Raw genomic sequence first — 17,639 nt, 5'->3', positions numbered from 1 at the left:
ATTGCTGCAGCTGTCATATTTGCATTAGGAAAAGCAAAATTTGCAACATGCAGATATCCAAAATATTTATGCATATAAATACAAATCGCGCAGAAATATATGTGTGCAATTTTTAGTTGGTAAGGTGGCATATGAGTACATCTTTGTGTACTGTATATAGTAGGCAATAAGACCATATTTTGTTGTCATAAAAGCAAGATGAGTAGCCTGAGCATATCGACCGCTGAGTGGAAGATCGACATATCTCGGTAGTCGGTTCGAAAACGCTCCATCTCAGAAAATGGCTCAAGAAGGCCCTACTTCGCGATTTGATTGAAAAACGCCTTATCTCAGAATTTGATTGAAGAATGCCCTATCTCAGAAGTGGTTTCAAAAATGCCCTCTCTCAACTGGAAAAATGTTGATATGGGGCGTTTTTGAGGCGGTAGCTGAGGTAGGGTAGTTTTGAACTGAATTTTGAAATCGGACATTCTTCAATCAAATTCTGAGATAAGGTGTTCTTCAACCAAATTCTGAAATAGGGCGTTCTCAGAACATTTTATAAGACAGTGCGTTTTCGAATTGTCTGCCCAGGTAGGTCGATCTACGGCTGGGCCGTCGATATACTGCAAAATTGCCATATAATTTAAAACTTTTTCATATTTGGCACTACCACCGATTTTGGCTTTACCCGAGACCAAAAAAGTCACACCAACTGCGTCTTTCATTTGCGAATTTGCGTCAGTTTCTCAGTCCGAGTCCTTCCATGGCGTTCGTGGGTGCCTTTGATTTCTTTCGTTGTTACCCATGGATGCTAAGTTGATGGATATTTTCGCCGAAGTATCTTCATCTACATATTTGTTTTGTTTTTTCAGAAGAGGAAGCACCGAAAGCCTAACCCCAAAAACCGTCAGTGTGAGACGGTAACCCACTAAACCTTCTATCATCTATGTACCGATCCCTTCGGTACCATCGCTAAGTAATTGGTAGGGAGGCGGATTGTGCTGGTTTGGTACCCACCCCATTGGTATTTTACAACCGAGAAGTTCGTTTATATGAATCAATAGACAGCAGCGTGGCCTGAGCCATATAAAGTGATGTGGTTCCGATGTGTCCACCTGTCTTTTGTTGCGATCTTCTCTCAGTAAAGAGGTGCGAATTTCGTGTTTCTCGTGCTTATTTTTTTCAACTTCTTTCTTTGCCAAGAGGTCAAGTGGAAGTATCCCCGAGATGAAAAGTTCTGAGTCTTCCGAACTTTTCTGTATGCAGAGCATACTCTTACAGCGCTTAGGCGATAAGTTGCATTCATATCATGAACGTACGATGAGCGTTTAAATGCGTCGAACCAGATGGTACCTCCATATAAGAATATGGATCTAACTACTCCTGATATTACTAGTCTGGACTGCAACTTCGATCCCCCAATGTTTGCCATCAGTTTGGATAGAGATGACGTCGCTCTCGCCGCCTTCTCGTTGACGTACTTGAGATGATCTCGGAAGTATAGGCGATGGTCTATTAATAACCCGAGCTATTTAACGTAGGGCTTTGACGCGATTACACTCCCTCCGGCAGTAAGTGTTACACCTTCCAATTTTTTGCTTCTGTTTACAAGCGTGAGGGATCGCGCACATAGCTTTTCTTACGCCACAGTAATTGACTTTTTCGCAATCGCCACTACCTCTGTACTGTAAAGGTAGCTTCCAGGTATAATGGGCCTCTAGAGTTCGTAATACGTTAATAATTTCCTTCCAAGAAACACTTTTAAATGCGTTGCTTACATCTGGCGTAACATCCAGATAGTATTCTTTTGTGCCACCTAGCCAACGTTTTGCCTTCATTCGCTTTTTCCGCTATGAACTTTGCTTCTCCAGACTGACATTATTTGTGGTGTTAATGCTGGATGCTAGGTAAACAAAGTCATTCAATACTTCAATGTTAGGTTAGGTACGTTTATAGTGGTGGTCTTCGTTCATATGCTGACTCAGTGACTAGTTACGATGATTCCAACGGTCATCTGGAGATGAGGGCTTTCGAAAAGAATGATGTTGTCGGATCTATTTTTGCCGCGTCTGCGTCATATTTGACGTGCTAGGCAACGTGTTTGTTCTTATGACTTCTTCTACATTAAGATTAGCCCTAATCAGCCACAGCGCGACTTCCTTGACCGCAGCACATAAGCTCAGCTTGAAGCACACCGTAGTAAGTATAAGAAGATCACTTCCACGGCTGTCTTCCAGCCTGGAGCCTCTGATATATAATGCAGTAGAGTTAGAGTAAGCTCCCAAGATCATTTCTTCTTCCCATTGGCTTCTCGAAGGAATCTGTGTGATTAAGCCATTCTCCAAGCTGTAAGTCGGGTTTCGTGTGGTCTGGAAACTTAAATTTGGCAAGACAGATGTCTACCTTTTGATTTTGAGGTAACTAAATCTTATCTCTTACAATTTTGCCAGAGCATTTGTTCAGACTCCATGGCCGCTTACCTGTAATTTAACGTAGAGATTTATCGCAGTTTCGAGGTCCTTGGTTAGCCATGATAAGCATACGTGCCACCCTTTGGGTCTTGTGCGAGTTTTGCCTTTTTTGTGATTTTCTCTAAGGGCCTCTCACGGAGAAAAAAATCGATCGATCTAGAAGGAGGAGAAGAAGAAGATGCATATCGTCGGTGATACTGCAAAATGTTCTTTGTCTATTAGTACCCTTGATACTTGGATGGTCTCTTACGTGCACCGGAATGCATCTGTAAATTGTTAAACCCTAATCTACCGTTGGCTGATAAAGATGAACGATTGCCAGAAGCGTTGAGATACAGATAACAGAACAATTACGGACCAGCGGTAATAAGTGACATAGAACGTTTTACAGTATCACCGACGATGTGCATACTTACTTAAGTATATGTGAATTTACATACATAAATATACACACAAACATCCAAATGTTATATGGCTTAAAATCAACTTTTTATTGAATCAACACTTCGTGGTTTGAAAATGTGTCAGTGCTAGATTTTCCGAACCTCAGTACACTACTTTGATTTTATTGCATTTGCATGCAAAAATGAGTCGATGTACATACATATGTACATAAGTATGACTGCATACATTTGTAGTTATGAATGTTGGGTGTATTTTGATTGATGCGGGATTAGGATTGATTCATATGCATTTGGTCACATAAAAGCGTGCCGTAACACTTACAGCTGTCGTCGGTTATGGCAACTAACTGATGTGGCTAGAATTTACAAGCTTCGTGAGTTTATTTGGAACGCTTTTTGATGTCATGATTGGCATTTAAAATGAATCAATGAATTTTAAATATTTTCTTATATAAATAACATCACTAAATGATATTGTCTTGAACTGTGATTTTAGCAAAAGCTGTTGGGTACAGTTGACAATATGGCTAATGATTACATGCTAAAGCTAAAAGTTTATTAATGAAAGGCCTATATCATAATTCTGAACACTTAAAATGACATAGCTGCACTCACACACAGGGGAAGTGATAAGTATCTACCTAATATGAACAAGAAATCTAAAAACTGCAAACATAATTATTCTCTTAAGAACGATCCAGCCATGCATTCTTCTTTTTATTTAACACTAGCAAATACCCGGCGTGCTTCACTGCGCCTTAAAAGTATTTTTGTGTTGTTTGATACCCGTATTGTAGTATTTCATTTATCTTAGCAATTTAATTAAATACAATTCTTCCAAAAGGTGGCAACCCTCCTCAGAAATATTATCGTTAGTAAACTTTCCTAAACCTCTTCAGTTTGATATCCATATTGCAATATTAAATTTATCATATCAATTAAATTAAATGAAAATTTTCAAACATGTGGCAACTTCCACAAAAATATTTTCGGCTATAAGCCTTCTTAAACCTCTTTCTTTTCATAGTCTTATTGAAATATTTAATTTATCTTATCTATTTGCTTAAACTGAAATTTACAAACGGGTGGCAACTCTATAATTTTTTCCCAACTATGTTTTAAACTAGATCTCTAGCAATACAACGGTGAAAACTGTATTCCATTTCATGTATTAGTTTTCGTGTGATGCGCGTGCAAACATACAGAGAGACAGACAGACCGGCGGACAGACAGACAGACAGATGGACGAACAGATCAGAGACAGACAGGAATTCTAAAAATTGTTGATTTGGCTTCTATTGCTCTAAAAAACCCCCTTATTAATTTTTCTTTAATATCTATCATGTATAGGTGTAACAGATCAGGTTACATTTTTATTATATCGTTGCTACCATGGCAAACTATCGAATTGTCGAATTTTTAGTCATCTTAGAAGCAGAGTATACTGGCTTTAACATAGTGTCGAAACCCATACTTTTTCCTAATGAAAACAACATTTTTTACAACAGTTTCTTTGCTCTCCTGAAAATGACCGATTGTCACATTCGATAGTTTGACATGGTAACGACGATATGTATAGATTACAACCGTTTACCAGGCTGCGCCGAGTTCCAGAAATTTCGCCAACTGTATTTTTGCTTCGCAAAGATAAGCCAGTTTTTCACATCAAGTGTAGACAGGGTCTACTGAACTATTCTTCTAAGTATTTTTTTTCGGAGGCGCCCTTTCTTTCGTCGAGCAATGGGAGCGGAGTCACCAAAGCATTATCTTCAGGCCTAGGCTACGCCGACTGCGCAGTACCCTCGGGGTAACGTGACGTGTTCGTATAAACGAAGTTGAAGGCGAAAATGAACTGTAATTTAGCGTATTGAATTCTAACCGATTCATTATGAATCAATAATTAATTTTCGCTTAATTTTCATCTTCAACTTCGTGTTTACGAGCTCGCGACGTTACCACGAGGGTACTGCGCAGTTGGCGTCCCCCAGGCCTCTTCCATACGTACAACATCGAAGCCACCGCAACCGTTGATACCGAATGCATTTCACTTTATCCAGGTCATTATAAAACTCGGATTTTGAAATTTATGGTGCTTACCGTTCACGCGAACAGCGCCTAAGAGCATATAGAACGCAATTTTTGATAGTGGGGAGTGGGATCTGTTCAATCGCCCAACGAGCTCGCCTCATATCCAGGCTCCATAAGTTGGTGGTGTTAATGCTCGATCTTTCATGGCTTAAAATTTTAACTGCCAACAGTGAGGTGTGCTCATTCATCTTATGTTGCCAGCATGTGCTTTGTCTTGTCTTCTTTCACTGAAAGGCCAACTTTTTATTTTCTCATTTAGCTGAATAATATTGCTCTGTCCGGCCTGCAGCTGCGAGGGTTTCATTGGAGTTAGCTTTTACGTGGCGGGTCCTGTGGCGCTGGCGCGCAGAAGCACCTCATGGTGCGCTCACTCTGCAGACATCAGTGAACCCTTGCACCGAATAAGTCGGAGTGGCCCCACCAAAGAACGAGGACAAAACGAAGCATCTCCTGTTATTAAAAAAATGAACAGTCCAGCGCCTTCGTCTTGGTCTGCAGGCTGTATCGGAGATACAGCCGCTATATTTAAACGTAGAATACGTGGTATGGTTAAGAGCATATCCAAGTCAAAAACGAAATCACACAGTAAGAAAAAACGGGTTTTTCCAAAATTTTACAAATTTACATACTTCTAAGTGAAAAGAACTCAATGAGAATATAAGCGAAAGCCCTATTTTTATTTTTATTTTATACCATTGTTTTTTTCTACAGCTTACTGAGATTTAAAGATTTGAAATTTTGAACAGAAAAGATATTTATTGAAAAAACTTAATATAAAATTGTTTGAGCGCTTGAAAGAAATTTAATTCAAACTGAACATTTGAAAACACATTTACATGTTGTGGTTGTAGCTAAGGGCGCAGAGATACTTGTTACTATTTGTTAACTTTCGGCAAGACTCGGGTTCGAATGCTGTTAAACGCAAAATATAAAAAGCGATAACAATATCGATAGCAAAATCGATAAAAATATCGATAATAAAACCGATAACAATATCGATGACAAAATCGATATAAATATCGACAACTAAACCTAAAAAAATATCGATAACAAAATCGATATAAAATATCGATAAACCAATCGATAAAAATATCAATAAAAAAATTTATGAAAATATCGATAACAAACTCGATAAATAATCGATAACAAAATCGATAACAAAACCGATAACAAAATCGATAAAAATATCGATATCAAAAGCGATAATAATATCGATAAAAATATCGATAACAAAACCCATAAAAATATCGATAACAAAAGCGATAACAATATCAATAGAAAAATCGATAAAAATATTGGTAACAAAACCAATAAAAATATCGATAAAAATATCGACAACAAAATCGATAAAAATATCGGTAACAAAGTCGATTATAATATCGATAGCAAAAACGATAAAAATATCGATAACAAAACCGATAAAAATATCGATATCAAAATCGATAAAAATATCGATAACAAAATCGATAAATAATCTATAATAAAATCGATAACAAAATCGATTAAAGTGTCGATAACAAAATCGATAAAAATATCGATCATTATATCGATAAGTTCCGAAAATATCGATAGAAAAATAAATAACAAAATCGATCATTATATCTATAAGTTCCGAAAGTATCGATAACAAAATCGATAAAAATATCGATAACAAAACCGATGACAAAATCGATTAAAATGTCGATAAAAAATCGATAAAAATATCGATCATTATATCGATAAGTGAAAATATCGATAGCAAAATAAATAACAAAATCGATCATTATATCGATAAGTTCTGAAAATATCGATAACAAAATCTATAAAAATATCGATAACAAAATCGTTGGCAAAATCGATAACAAAATCGACAAAAATATCGATAACAAAACCAATAAAAATATCGATAACAAAATCGATAATAAAATCCATAACAAAATCGATAATAAAGAGATAACAAAACCAATAAAAATATCGATAACAAAATCGATAATAAAATCGATAACAAAATCGATAATAAAGAGATAACAAAATCGATAAAAATATCGATCATTATATCGATAAGTTCCAAAAATATCGATAGCAAAATCAATAACAATATCGATAAAAATTTCGATAACAAAATCGATAAAAAAACCAACAAAATATCGATTATATCGATAAGTCCCGAGAATCCCTAAAATCCCGAAATGGTTCCGAGATTGAGTCTCTGTGCCTTTATCTATATCCTTTTCTCTACAACTACCTTTATTTTAATCTTTCTTCCTCTATCTTCATCTATACTTTTATCGGTATCCTCATCCGCATCTTTTTCTTTATATTTATCTTTGTTTTTATTTTTATGTTTATCATATTCTTCATATACATATTCCCCTTCACCTTTGCACTTATACATATAAGTAAAGTGTTTAAATTTACCTTGGTCTTCATGTTTGCCTTTATCTTTACTCAACTTTGTTTTTGTGTTTATTTTTACCTTGGCCTTTATCCTTTTCTTTATCTATGTACGTCCTCACCTTTACTTTTATTCTTGGATTGGACTTTTTCTAAATGTTGTTTCACTTCGAAAAGTCTTCGCGTATTATGCATACATGTGTTCATATATGTATGTACATATATAATATGTATGTACATATGTATGTATAGACATACATAGATTACTAAAAATAGAAACAGATCCACATTAACTGCAATCAACATATATACGTATGTATGTATTTACATATGTACACACACGCGATTAGGTTATATGTAAATATTGCTCCATCTGTTTATCAAAAGCCGAAATATGTACTCACGTACACATACATACTTTTTGCCTCCTTTCCTCACTTCCAACGCATGCACGTGTTTGCAAAACGATGACGAAGTGTTTTTGTACGGGAAATCATTTATGCCCATATATTTGAAACAAATAAACATACTTAGAAGATATCAACCAATACTTCCCATATACCAAACGAAAGGAAAACTCTTGAGTTTTTGATTAAAGAAAACAAAAATAAAATCATTCGAGTGGTTTTCGAGCATTTTGGTAATGAAAAAAATTTGCAAATTTTTTCAACAATTTTTTGCCTTAAAATGCTCAATATTTGTTAAATTTATATAAAATTTGTACCCGATAATATTTCTACTGCTCCAAAGAACCTATATCCCGAAAATGAAAGTTATATATGCCAACAATAAGTTGCTAGAGCACTTTAAAGGCTCAAAATTGACCCCAAAATAAGGCAATGTTTACCGTTGCTTTTACGACAGAAACCGAATTGGTTATTTACAAAAATGAATCTGTCGACAGGTTTGGAATTTTATCTTTGAAACGCCATACTTTTCTTTGAAATCGCTTTATTAGTTCTCGTGCAATAAGCGTTTTTGTGAAGCTCTAAAAATTACAACTACAACATTTGAACATAGCCCCCATACCTTAAGGTAAGACGTATTCTACGTCAAAAAAAAACCAGTCAGGTCATACGAGTCTGGGCACTCACGCCGCGTTGTACACTTCTTGATTCGAAGAATGAGCGAAGCTCGTTTATTTGGGAAGAAGGATTGATAATAATCGATAATAAGTTCAGTATTGAAATCCATAATCATTTTTGTCAACAAAAGCAGAACTTTATTCAGTTCTATCTGGCATACAAAACACAGTTCTATAAGTCACTCATCATGATTCTAGAGGATAAACTTGCATTTTTCATTGTTTTTGTATTATGCGTGTATTTATTTGTTGGATCTGCTTACTTTACATCTATTAAGCCTAACAAGTTTAAAAATCTTACGTCTAATTTATAATCATATAGCTCAAACCTTGGGGTTGAGCCCTGCTGGTTTAACGTCGCTCAACAGAAGGCTGATAGATCTCATCTTCGCAGGCGTGTTAGATTTGCCACAGGCCACCTGCCAGTGGATTTGGGTGGTTATGCAGATTTATTTTACATTCTTCTCTGCTGCTGTCGGTATATCAAGGTCCCTATGAAAGGTCAATGAAAATTTTGTATGTTTACACTTCTGTTCGTTGACTTTTATGCGCCAGTTTGCCAGCCATTCTTCCATGCGTAGTAAATGTTCCTCTAGCACTTTTAAAGGTCTATTGGGACATGTATTACGACTTACTAAGGCAGCAGCATCTGCGGAGGTGGACGTTAGTATATCCTTGCTAGTTGGAATAACTGAAGTGTAGATGATATACAGCATTGGCCCGAGTACACTACCTTGAGGAACGCCAGCCGTTATCGGCATGTCTTCTGAAGTGAAATGAAATACTTTTACAGCGAATTTTCTGTTAGATATGTATGATTAAAATATTTTGTGGAATTTTGGCTGTAATGTACTTAATATAGATGTAGCTCCACTTACTCTTATTGAGTGTGTCTTCATATTCGAATTCACTATCAGACGATATCTAATCCCGAATAAGTCACATTGACATCGTTTACCATCATTTTGAGAACTGTCCTATCCGGGTAGTAACCACGGCTGTGGTCTTTTCAACATGCAAAACCTCAAATTTGTGTTTGAAATAATTATCGTACCATTCTGCACATTTATTTACTTGGTAACTGAATTGACGAGATACTAAAATCGTTTATACGTGAAAAAAAGACTTTTTGTATGTACTTTGTAAATACTATATATCGGCAACTTGAAGTCTTATTGAATAATCCGGTATGAAAATGGGATGATAAATTGTATGGCCTTTAAACTGATACTGTTTCAATCGGTTATTGGTTATTAGAAATCAATGTTACTTTGTCTAAAAGTCCGACCCAGTGAATCAACTGGACGGGCTGAAGATAAGCATTGTTTATTTTTATTTTTTGTGACCAATTAATATTACATTGGCCCTAAGACAACATAACATCACTAATACCATACAATCAAGTGCCCTTTATTTCCCTGAATACAAAGTGGATCCAGCCTAATGAACATGTATACATATATATGAATACATATGTAGTTTGAATCGAACTTGCTATACGTACTGTACTTGATTATGCAGTTTGGAAGCCATGGTGGCCGGTGTCTCTGCTAATTGGAAGTTTTGATAGAACTGTATTTGAGGTTCAGAAATTGGGAACTTTCATTTATTACCGTTAATTTCAAAAGTATTACTATGCCTTGGAAACCTCGATCTTCAGCATCACAAGAGATAGAAAACCTAGTTTGGAAAGACATACATATGTACATGTATATATGTGGTTTTTCCTTATCTCGATATAGAAAAAAACTTTAGTTTTGTACATGGCATTCCGTTACAAAATATTTTTGGAAACAAATCGAAAGTATATCAAATTGAAATTTCTCGCCCTCAATGGAAGTTACTTATCTACTATTTTAGCCGAAAATCACAATCAAGTTAGAAATCGTAATTGCCAAGTCTCCGAGTATATTCTGCCACGAAAAAACAGCTTCTCATTAAAATACAATCGCCATTCGAAGTAGGCGTAAACTATAGGTCCCTCCCCATTGTGTGAGACAAAATTTTTGACGTTTATATTTTTACACTGAAATATATTATAACCAAGGCAAGTTTGAAGCTGCTTGAGAACGTATTTAAAAAAAAATAATATTGGGCTATTTCCATTCAATTATTGTTTTTGGCCGTTTTTGACCCTTTTCGGCAATTTTTGGAAGTTTTCTTTTTGTATGAAAGCTGTACTAAATAATTATCGCATCGCAAATTCGGATTACTCCCTTCAAAAAACCCCCAAATACTAATTTCCAGAGCCATCTAAAATCGCAAAATTTCACTCCAAAAACGGGTCCCGCCCAAAAACTTTAATTTGATATTATTCATTTAAATGACCTAGCTTAGAAAAATCACTATCACTACTAAATTCAGCGTACTCGAATTGACTGCACTTGGTAAATTGGTCGTCGGCTTGTTCAAAGTAAAAATTTCATTTTCGTGCACAGTGTTATCACCAGGGAACGGATTTTATGGAAATTGCCTTTTTTTCTGCTAATGAGATAGAGTATATTCGATTAAGAATGTCCACGATTTAGCTATCCCTGATTCCATATATACACGTTTGATGTTGCCTTTTTTTTGCCTTTTTTAAGATATTTGCCTTTTTTTTGCCTTTTTTAAGATATATGCCCTTTTTTTGCCTTTTCTACCTTTAAAAAAGTGATTATAACATTTAAATTTTTTTTTTTTTAAGATTAAAAAATATACACATTGCCCATGCGGCTTACAGAAGCGCAGATACCTCTTGCCAAATTGGTGTTGGAAAACTTCAAAGCCGTTTTCTCAGCTAACGAAGGCTTGGAGACAATAAGGGGTGTGGATAAAATTATAAAGGGCGAGGAAAACTCGCTTATTCCTGATAATATGAACGTTTCAAACGTTCCATATTTAAATTGGGCTCCACTTGTATCAACTTACGTCGAGCACACACACATTCAGTACATTCAAGGCTTTTCTGTGGTTCAATGTTACTACAACTATACAGATTATAGTTTTATGAGTTAGAAACCCGAAAGGATAAAATAGTCAAAGATTCAAAGTACAAATTTTTCATATAATGAAACTAGTTCATGTTTTTCTCTCTTTGCTTGTAATATAAACATTTCTAAAATAAATGTTTTTTTTTATTGTTCTTCGTATTTTCTGTCTTTTTCGAGTGCCTTATTTTGCGTTTTTTTTGCAATACCTAGTGCCTTTTCCTGGCTTTTTCGCTATTTTGTTTTGCCTTTTTTGCAACACCTAGTGCCTTTTCCTGCCGTTTTCGCTATTTTATTTTGCCTTTTTCAGCCTATTTCGTTATTTTATTTTGCCGTTTTTTTTGGTTTTTAGGTCCTAAAAATCCGTTCCCTGGCTATCACATACCTCGAGCGCACTTCATATTTTTTTTCGTACGTTGCGCAAATACATACATACATGCATATGTACATATAACATCCAAAAACGCCAGTTGGTTTAGTTGAGGAAAGGAGGTCTTTTAAAAACCTTTAATTTTGATCCTTTGACACTGTGGCTCTTACGTGCTCAATTCTTTACATCCCTTTTTTTATTCCAATCCCTGTGATTCAGCTTCGCTTAGGAGAAGAAAATTTACATGGACTAAAATCCTTTGACTAAGTATAATCTTATTTGTGATGAATGCTTGTTTCTCAGTTACGAATATTGTCTTGTAAGCCGGTGGGTGTTAAAATGGCAGCCAAAACTTGGAGGAAAATTTTCATTGAACAATCATCGCACACGTTTTTGGTCCAAAGCGGTTGCAGTACAATTAGGGAGGCTACATTTATTCAATGTTAACCGCCTGAAGATCACTCCGATACAAAACTGAATAGCCTTTTCATTTATTTACCTATCTTAGACTAAATATTTCCTTAGTAAAACAACTGAATTATCTTTGTTCAACTAAATATTAGTTTATAAATATATATTTCAATGCAATTAGTATCACTTTGATTTACTCTCTTTTGGCTTAACTATGTACATATGTACTCTCGAACCACTTCAAAGCTATGGATATAATTTCACATGCAATATCTGGCATTCATAGTATGAATGTATGTAGCATTTAAATGCTCTTCCAATGTGGCCACGTTTTAATTTCATCATACAATTTCTGTCCTGGACAAGCTGTAGCTTTCGTTTGTCTATGACCCAGCAGTGTGTAGTTGTCTTTCAAATAGCCCTGCTGTACTGCATGCTCAATTAGATCTTTGGCATTCTGCAACATTGTCTGCGAAGGAGTGGTATCTAAAAAAAAAAAAAAAAAGAATGCAGAAAAGGATTTTTATATCTCATTAAAATTGCACACCAACAAAGTCCAACAACTTCTAGCTACTCACTTTCAAAGTTACCAATAAATACAATGCCAATACTGTTGCGATTATAGTTGGGTGCATGCGATCCCTGCAAGCCAAAGCCACGTCCCTCATAGCTGTTGCCATCGCCGGCAATTATGAAATTATAGCCGATATCACTGAATTTGCGACGCCCCTTATGATCACTCTGAATGTTCTTGATTAGACGCTGGCAATCGGCTGGTGTGCTGCAACCATTCGGATTATCCGAATGATGAATGATAACATAGTCGACCTTGCCGCTAATGCGCGCTGGCGAGCGAGCTGCTGCCGCATTCCAAGAGCTGCGCGGTTGTATTGCGAAGGCCAAGCAGGCGGGCAGTGCTGGAGGAGTGATCATATTTATTGATATGATTTTTATTTGATATTTGATTGTTCGCCTTACCAATTGCTAATGCAACGAAGTGGATGACCTGACGAGACATTTTTGAAATTAAATTGGAGAGTATCCTTAAAAGTATTTTCCCTTTGAAAATCTGCTTCTATTAGAAGACCTACAATTCTGTCACTTTTCGCTTGAATCAATTTTATTGAATGATGTCTGCCAAGCAAATTTCGCTACTTAAATACAGATTCAATTTCTGTCTTGATGCTGCTTTGCTGCAATTGATAAGCAGTGGGTTATCAGTTATATGTTTGCATACATATATTTTTGTATTTTACTTCAAAATATTCAGCGGGGAATCACCACAACTGTTTCAATTAATTTTTTACAAGTAATGCAAAAACTGCAAATATAGAAAATTTGCTTATTTGTTTATTTGATACATATGTATGTATTTTGGAGCACCTTTAACGTCTTCCCACCACACACACAAGTCTTCGTAGAGGGGAAGAACATTAATTTCTATCGATGAGTAATGCGCATTCATTTGATTAATTGACCTGAGAATGGGTTGAAAGTGTAAATATGAAAAGAAAAAAATCAACTGTGCGCTACGAAACTGGTATTTTTGTCATTCATGCTTTTGCTGTTTAGGGAATTCCTCTTGACGATCAGTATTTTATTAATTAACTACATACTGTGTGCTGGACTTGAACAGTAATATATGTATGTAATTCATACTGGCGTTATTTTTTTTTTTAATTTTCTTTGAAAACGGTTTTACGCATTTTCTTCCATAAGAAAATCAACGTAATTTTGCAGTAGTTTAAAACTTACACTATATCATACTAAAATTTAATGGGCTACAAAACTGCATACTCAAAAAAAATTATAAAAAAATTTAAATAATTTGTAAAGTTGTAATGTACTTCGGTGTAAAAAAAAAATCCATAACTCAAATTATTGTAGAGTGCACCCCATAAAACTATACTTAAATATTGCGCATTACTCAGAGCTACCATTGTGATTTTTTTCAATTTTTTTGAGATGGTATATTTTCAAAAACTATTTTTTTTTATCAAAAAATTTGTATGTGAAAAAATTTTAAAGAAACCTTTTTTTTTAATATTTCTTTTCATAGAGAATTTTGATGTCAGTATGTGTGATTTTTTTCAAACTTTTTCCTCGCCCCGTTCTCGAGATATTTGGAAAACTATTAAATCGATTTGTTTTTGTTTTGGTGCTGTAAAGTTTTTAAAAATGTATTAATCAAGCTCAAATTTCATATTTATTTATTATTTATATTTATCCATCAACCCTAAAAATTTGAAACAAATCAAACATATGAACTGTGAACCCCGTTCATTTTGGTCTGGAACGCCCCATATATGTATATGTATGTAGGTTAAGACGGGTCAATTGTTCTACGTGTAATTTTAAGCGAATTTACTGAAGAAACAATGGTTCTAAAATCAATTTGGAGTTTGCCAAATTGCGAAAATTGTTCTTATAGCATTTTACTGTAGTGTTGTAAACAAGTGCTTAAAATTTGTAAAAAAATGCTGTAGGGGACTTTTTGGTATAAGGAATCCGTTTCGGCATTTATTTTTTTTTTAAAACTTCCACCAAAGCACAATGGCCGGAATTGGATTTTTTTGGCATAAATTCAAGATTTTTATAGCAATATATTCTTGATATCAGCTATTTTTGTAAAAGTACATATGTATGTATGTCAACTAAGAAAATTTCCAAATAACAGATTTGAAGTTTCAACCCTGTGCTTTTAGTGCGCTTTCAAAGTCATGTGTATGATTAGCTGTTATTTTGTCAGAATTGGTGCAAATTATTAGTCAATTGTGATGAGCCTGTGAAAGGTTGCGGTTTATATAAATAAACAAAACTAGATATGGAAAATAAAGGTCAAGGTATATCTTATAATAATTAGTTAATATGCATATCGCGTGTGTGTTTGTTTGTTGTTATTTAACGTGTTTGTAGTGCGTTTGTAAAGAAAAATACCAAAAAAATATTTAAAATATTTTTGTGTTCCGTGGAGTAGAACTAGCTAGCTGACAAGTGATGACGCGAACTAATGATCAAAAAAATGCTTAGTAATAATTAGAGTTTATTTCGGTAACAGTTTTTGCTCATTTGTGCTCATTTTTCCAAAATTTTATATTTTAAGTGAAGTACACGTAGAAATCTATGTATCCTCCTTATATCACAAATTCGTAATTTTTTCACCACGTTAATCTTGAAAACTACTGAACGGATTTGTGAACATTTTTTAATAGACGTATTATCTTTAGGCCTAAGAATTTCTATAGGGTTGCCATCTGTCTAAAAAAAATTAAAAGATCTGCACCGTTCGTTGGGTTACAGAAAATGAGGTGTCAAATGAAGGTGCTTGGCCTCTCGATGTCCAGTAATGTATAATCTTTTTAGTAGGGCTGCCACCATTTTAAAAATTATAATATCTTTACAGTTAGTTGGACTAAAAATAAGGTGCAAAGTGAAAGGATGCGTTCCCCGAATGTGCAATAGGGTTTTATTTTTTTTAGTGATGTTACCACCTTTCAGACATCAGATGATGCAATACATTTTTATATTTTCGTAAGGGTTGCCCCCTATTTGAAAAGTCGAAACGAAAGAGTGCTAAGAAATCATTAGTTTGAATAATTAGGCTATTTTTGAGGTGTTTGAAGGAGATTGGTATCAATCGAAATACGTTTGAAAGGCTTTATTCAAAACTACATTTGTTAGGGTTGCCACTTGTTTAAACAAGCAACTTGAATTGTGGCGATTAGATAATTGAAATATATATTACAATGTGGGTGCCACACTAAAGGGGTTTAAGCAATTTTTAAAAAAAGTTTTGAAAGAGGTTATCGTTCAAAAGCAGCGTTATATATGGGGAGAGAGGTAAGAGGGTTTTACCATTACTCGCTAACAGCATGAAGAAAATGATAACTTTCTTTTTAGAATTTATGCCAAAAAAATTAAAATCCCGGCCAGTGTGCTGAGATGAATATTTTCACATTTTCTTCGAAACCCATTTTCGCAATTTAGTAAACTCCAAATTGATTTTAGGCCCATGGTTTCTTCGGCAAATTTGCTTAGAATTACACGTAGAATCCTCCTATACCATACGCGGATAGTCAAAAAAAATATATATAAATACAAATTGACTAAAATTGTATTTTCTTCCCCATTTCTCTATTGATTTTGATGATGTTCAGTTGCTCACACTATAAGAAGTCAAAAACGATTTCAATTAAATACAATAGTTTATTTTATATTTATTTTTGTTTAAGATTAGTATTATCACCTATTTTCATACTGTAGCATTTAAAATTTATGTTTTATTTTTCTTTTGCTATTATCTGTATAATGGTGTATTTAATGCCTTAAGTATTTTCATTTTCACAAATACTCTTATATTTTAGGTATGTAATATGTAGGTATAAGTTTCAATACATACAATATTTAATGGTATTTTTTTGCAATTTCTACCTTAGGTTCCAATAAATATGAATACAGCCATTACAGCTATTGCCAACGATCTTTCCAAGATTTTTAATTTTGTCAGATAATTGCGAAGTTATTTTCGCAAAAAAAAAAAAATAGTTCCAATAATCATACAATTGCTTGGCCTATGAAAGTAAGCATGTGCAATGTACATACATTTAGTATTTACTTTTACAAAAACCTTGCATTACAACAACAACGACGTACATAAAGCTTTTGTGCGTTTTGTGTTGTACAAAATTTGTGGTATTCGTTCAAAATTTGAATTCGCTTACATTTGCATACATAAGTTCATATGTACATATATGCATACATGCATTAGGGTGGTCCTTAAAAATATCAACATCGTGGGGCACCTCTTTATTTTGTTGTACGTACAAAATAAAGATATCCAGGGAAAAAATAAAATAAAAAAGGGTCGCTACCAGGGTTTACATTTTTTTTATAAATCGCAAAAAATCGTGAAAATTTTGGCTTTTACCCGCTATAACTCAGCGAGTTTATGGATTTACATGAATAACTTTCACTAATATGGCAAACTTATCATATGTAGCGTTTTGAAAAAATAAAAATTTCAAACTCTTGTATCGACCCCTTAATTTTTTTTTAATTTGTTCATGGATGCCGTTTTTTTGGATGGAGAACAAAATATAGGGCCATCCCATACAAAATTAAAATGTTAATATTTTAAGGACCACCCTAGTATATACACATGTTTAAATATATTACCTTCAACCTAAATATTTCCATACTAGTTCAGAACCAGTTTTTTTTTCAACAATTTTGAAACAATATATTGTCCGTTTAAGTCAGAGAAGAGTTTAATAACGCACTAGTTCTATTGCGTAATACCCTATTACTTTTTTTAGTGGACATTTACGTGTTGTCCAACAATTGGAGCTCTACAGATTTAACTATGCTGTCTGTGAAAAGCAAAAGGTGGTTTTGTGATAATATTTTTCGAGGGAGTGGACTTGGTTATATTTATGTATTTTTTTATACGCAAACGTCAAGCTGTGAAGCTGTGTTTTTCTGTGATCT

At 34.4% G+C, this 17,639-nt stretch overlaps 1 protein-coding gene across 1 annotated transcript; it reads right to left on the bottom strand.

The window, feature by feature from the left end:
* Positions 1–12,279: 12,279 nt before the first annotated feature.
* LOC118747020 (peptidoglycan-recognition protein SB1-like) lies at positions 12,280–13,375 on the bottom strand. The gene is made up of 3 exons (XM_036481012.1): positions 13,131–13,375; positions 12,731–13,069; positions 12,280–12,638 (listed from the first exon to the last, which is right to left on the bottom strand). The coding sequence occupies exons 1-3, from the start codon at positions 13,168–13,170 to the stop codon at positions 12,457–12,459; spliced, it is 561 nt and encodes a 186-aa protein (XP_036336905.1). The 5' UTR covers positions 13,171–13,375; the 3' UTR covers positions 12,280–12,456.
* Positions 13,376–17,639: the final 4,264 nt, after the last annotated feature.

The sequence above is a fragment of the Rhagoletis pomonella genome, unplaced genomic scaffold (genome assembly GCF_013731165.1).
Source record: "Rhagoletis pomonella isolate Grant_MI unplaced genomic scaffold, Rhpom_1.0 Rhpom_scaffold_00011, whole genome shotgun sequence".
NCBI classification, from domain to species: domain Eukaryota; kingdom Metazoa; phylum Arthropoda; class Insecta; order Diptera; family Tephritidae; genus Rhagoletis; species Rhagoletis pomonella.
Note: the sequence above shows the minus strand (reverse complement) of the source record. Positions and strands in the feature narration are given on the sequence as shown.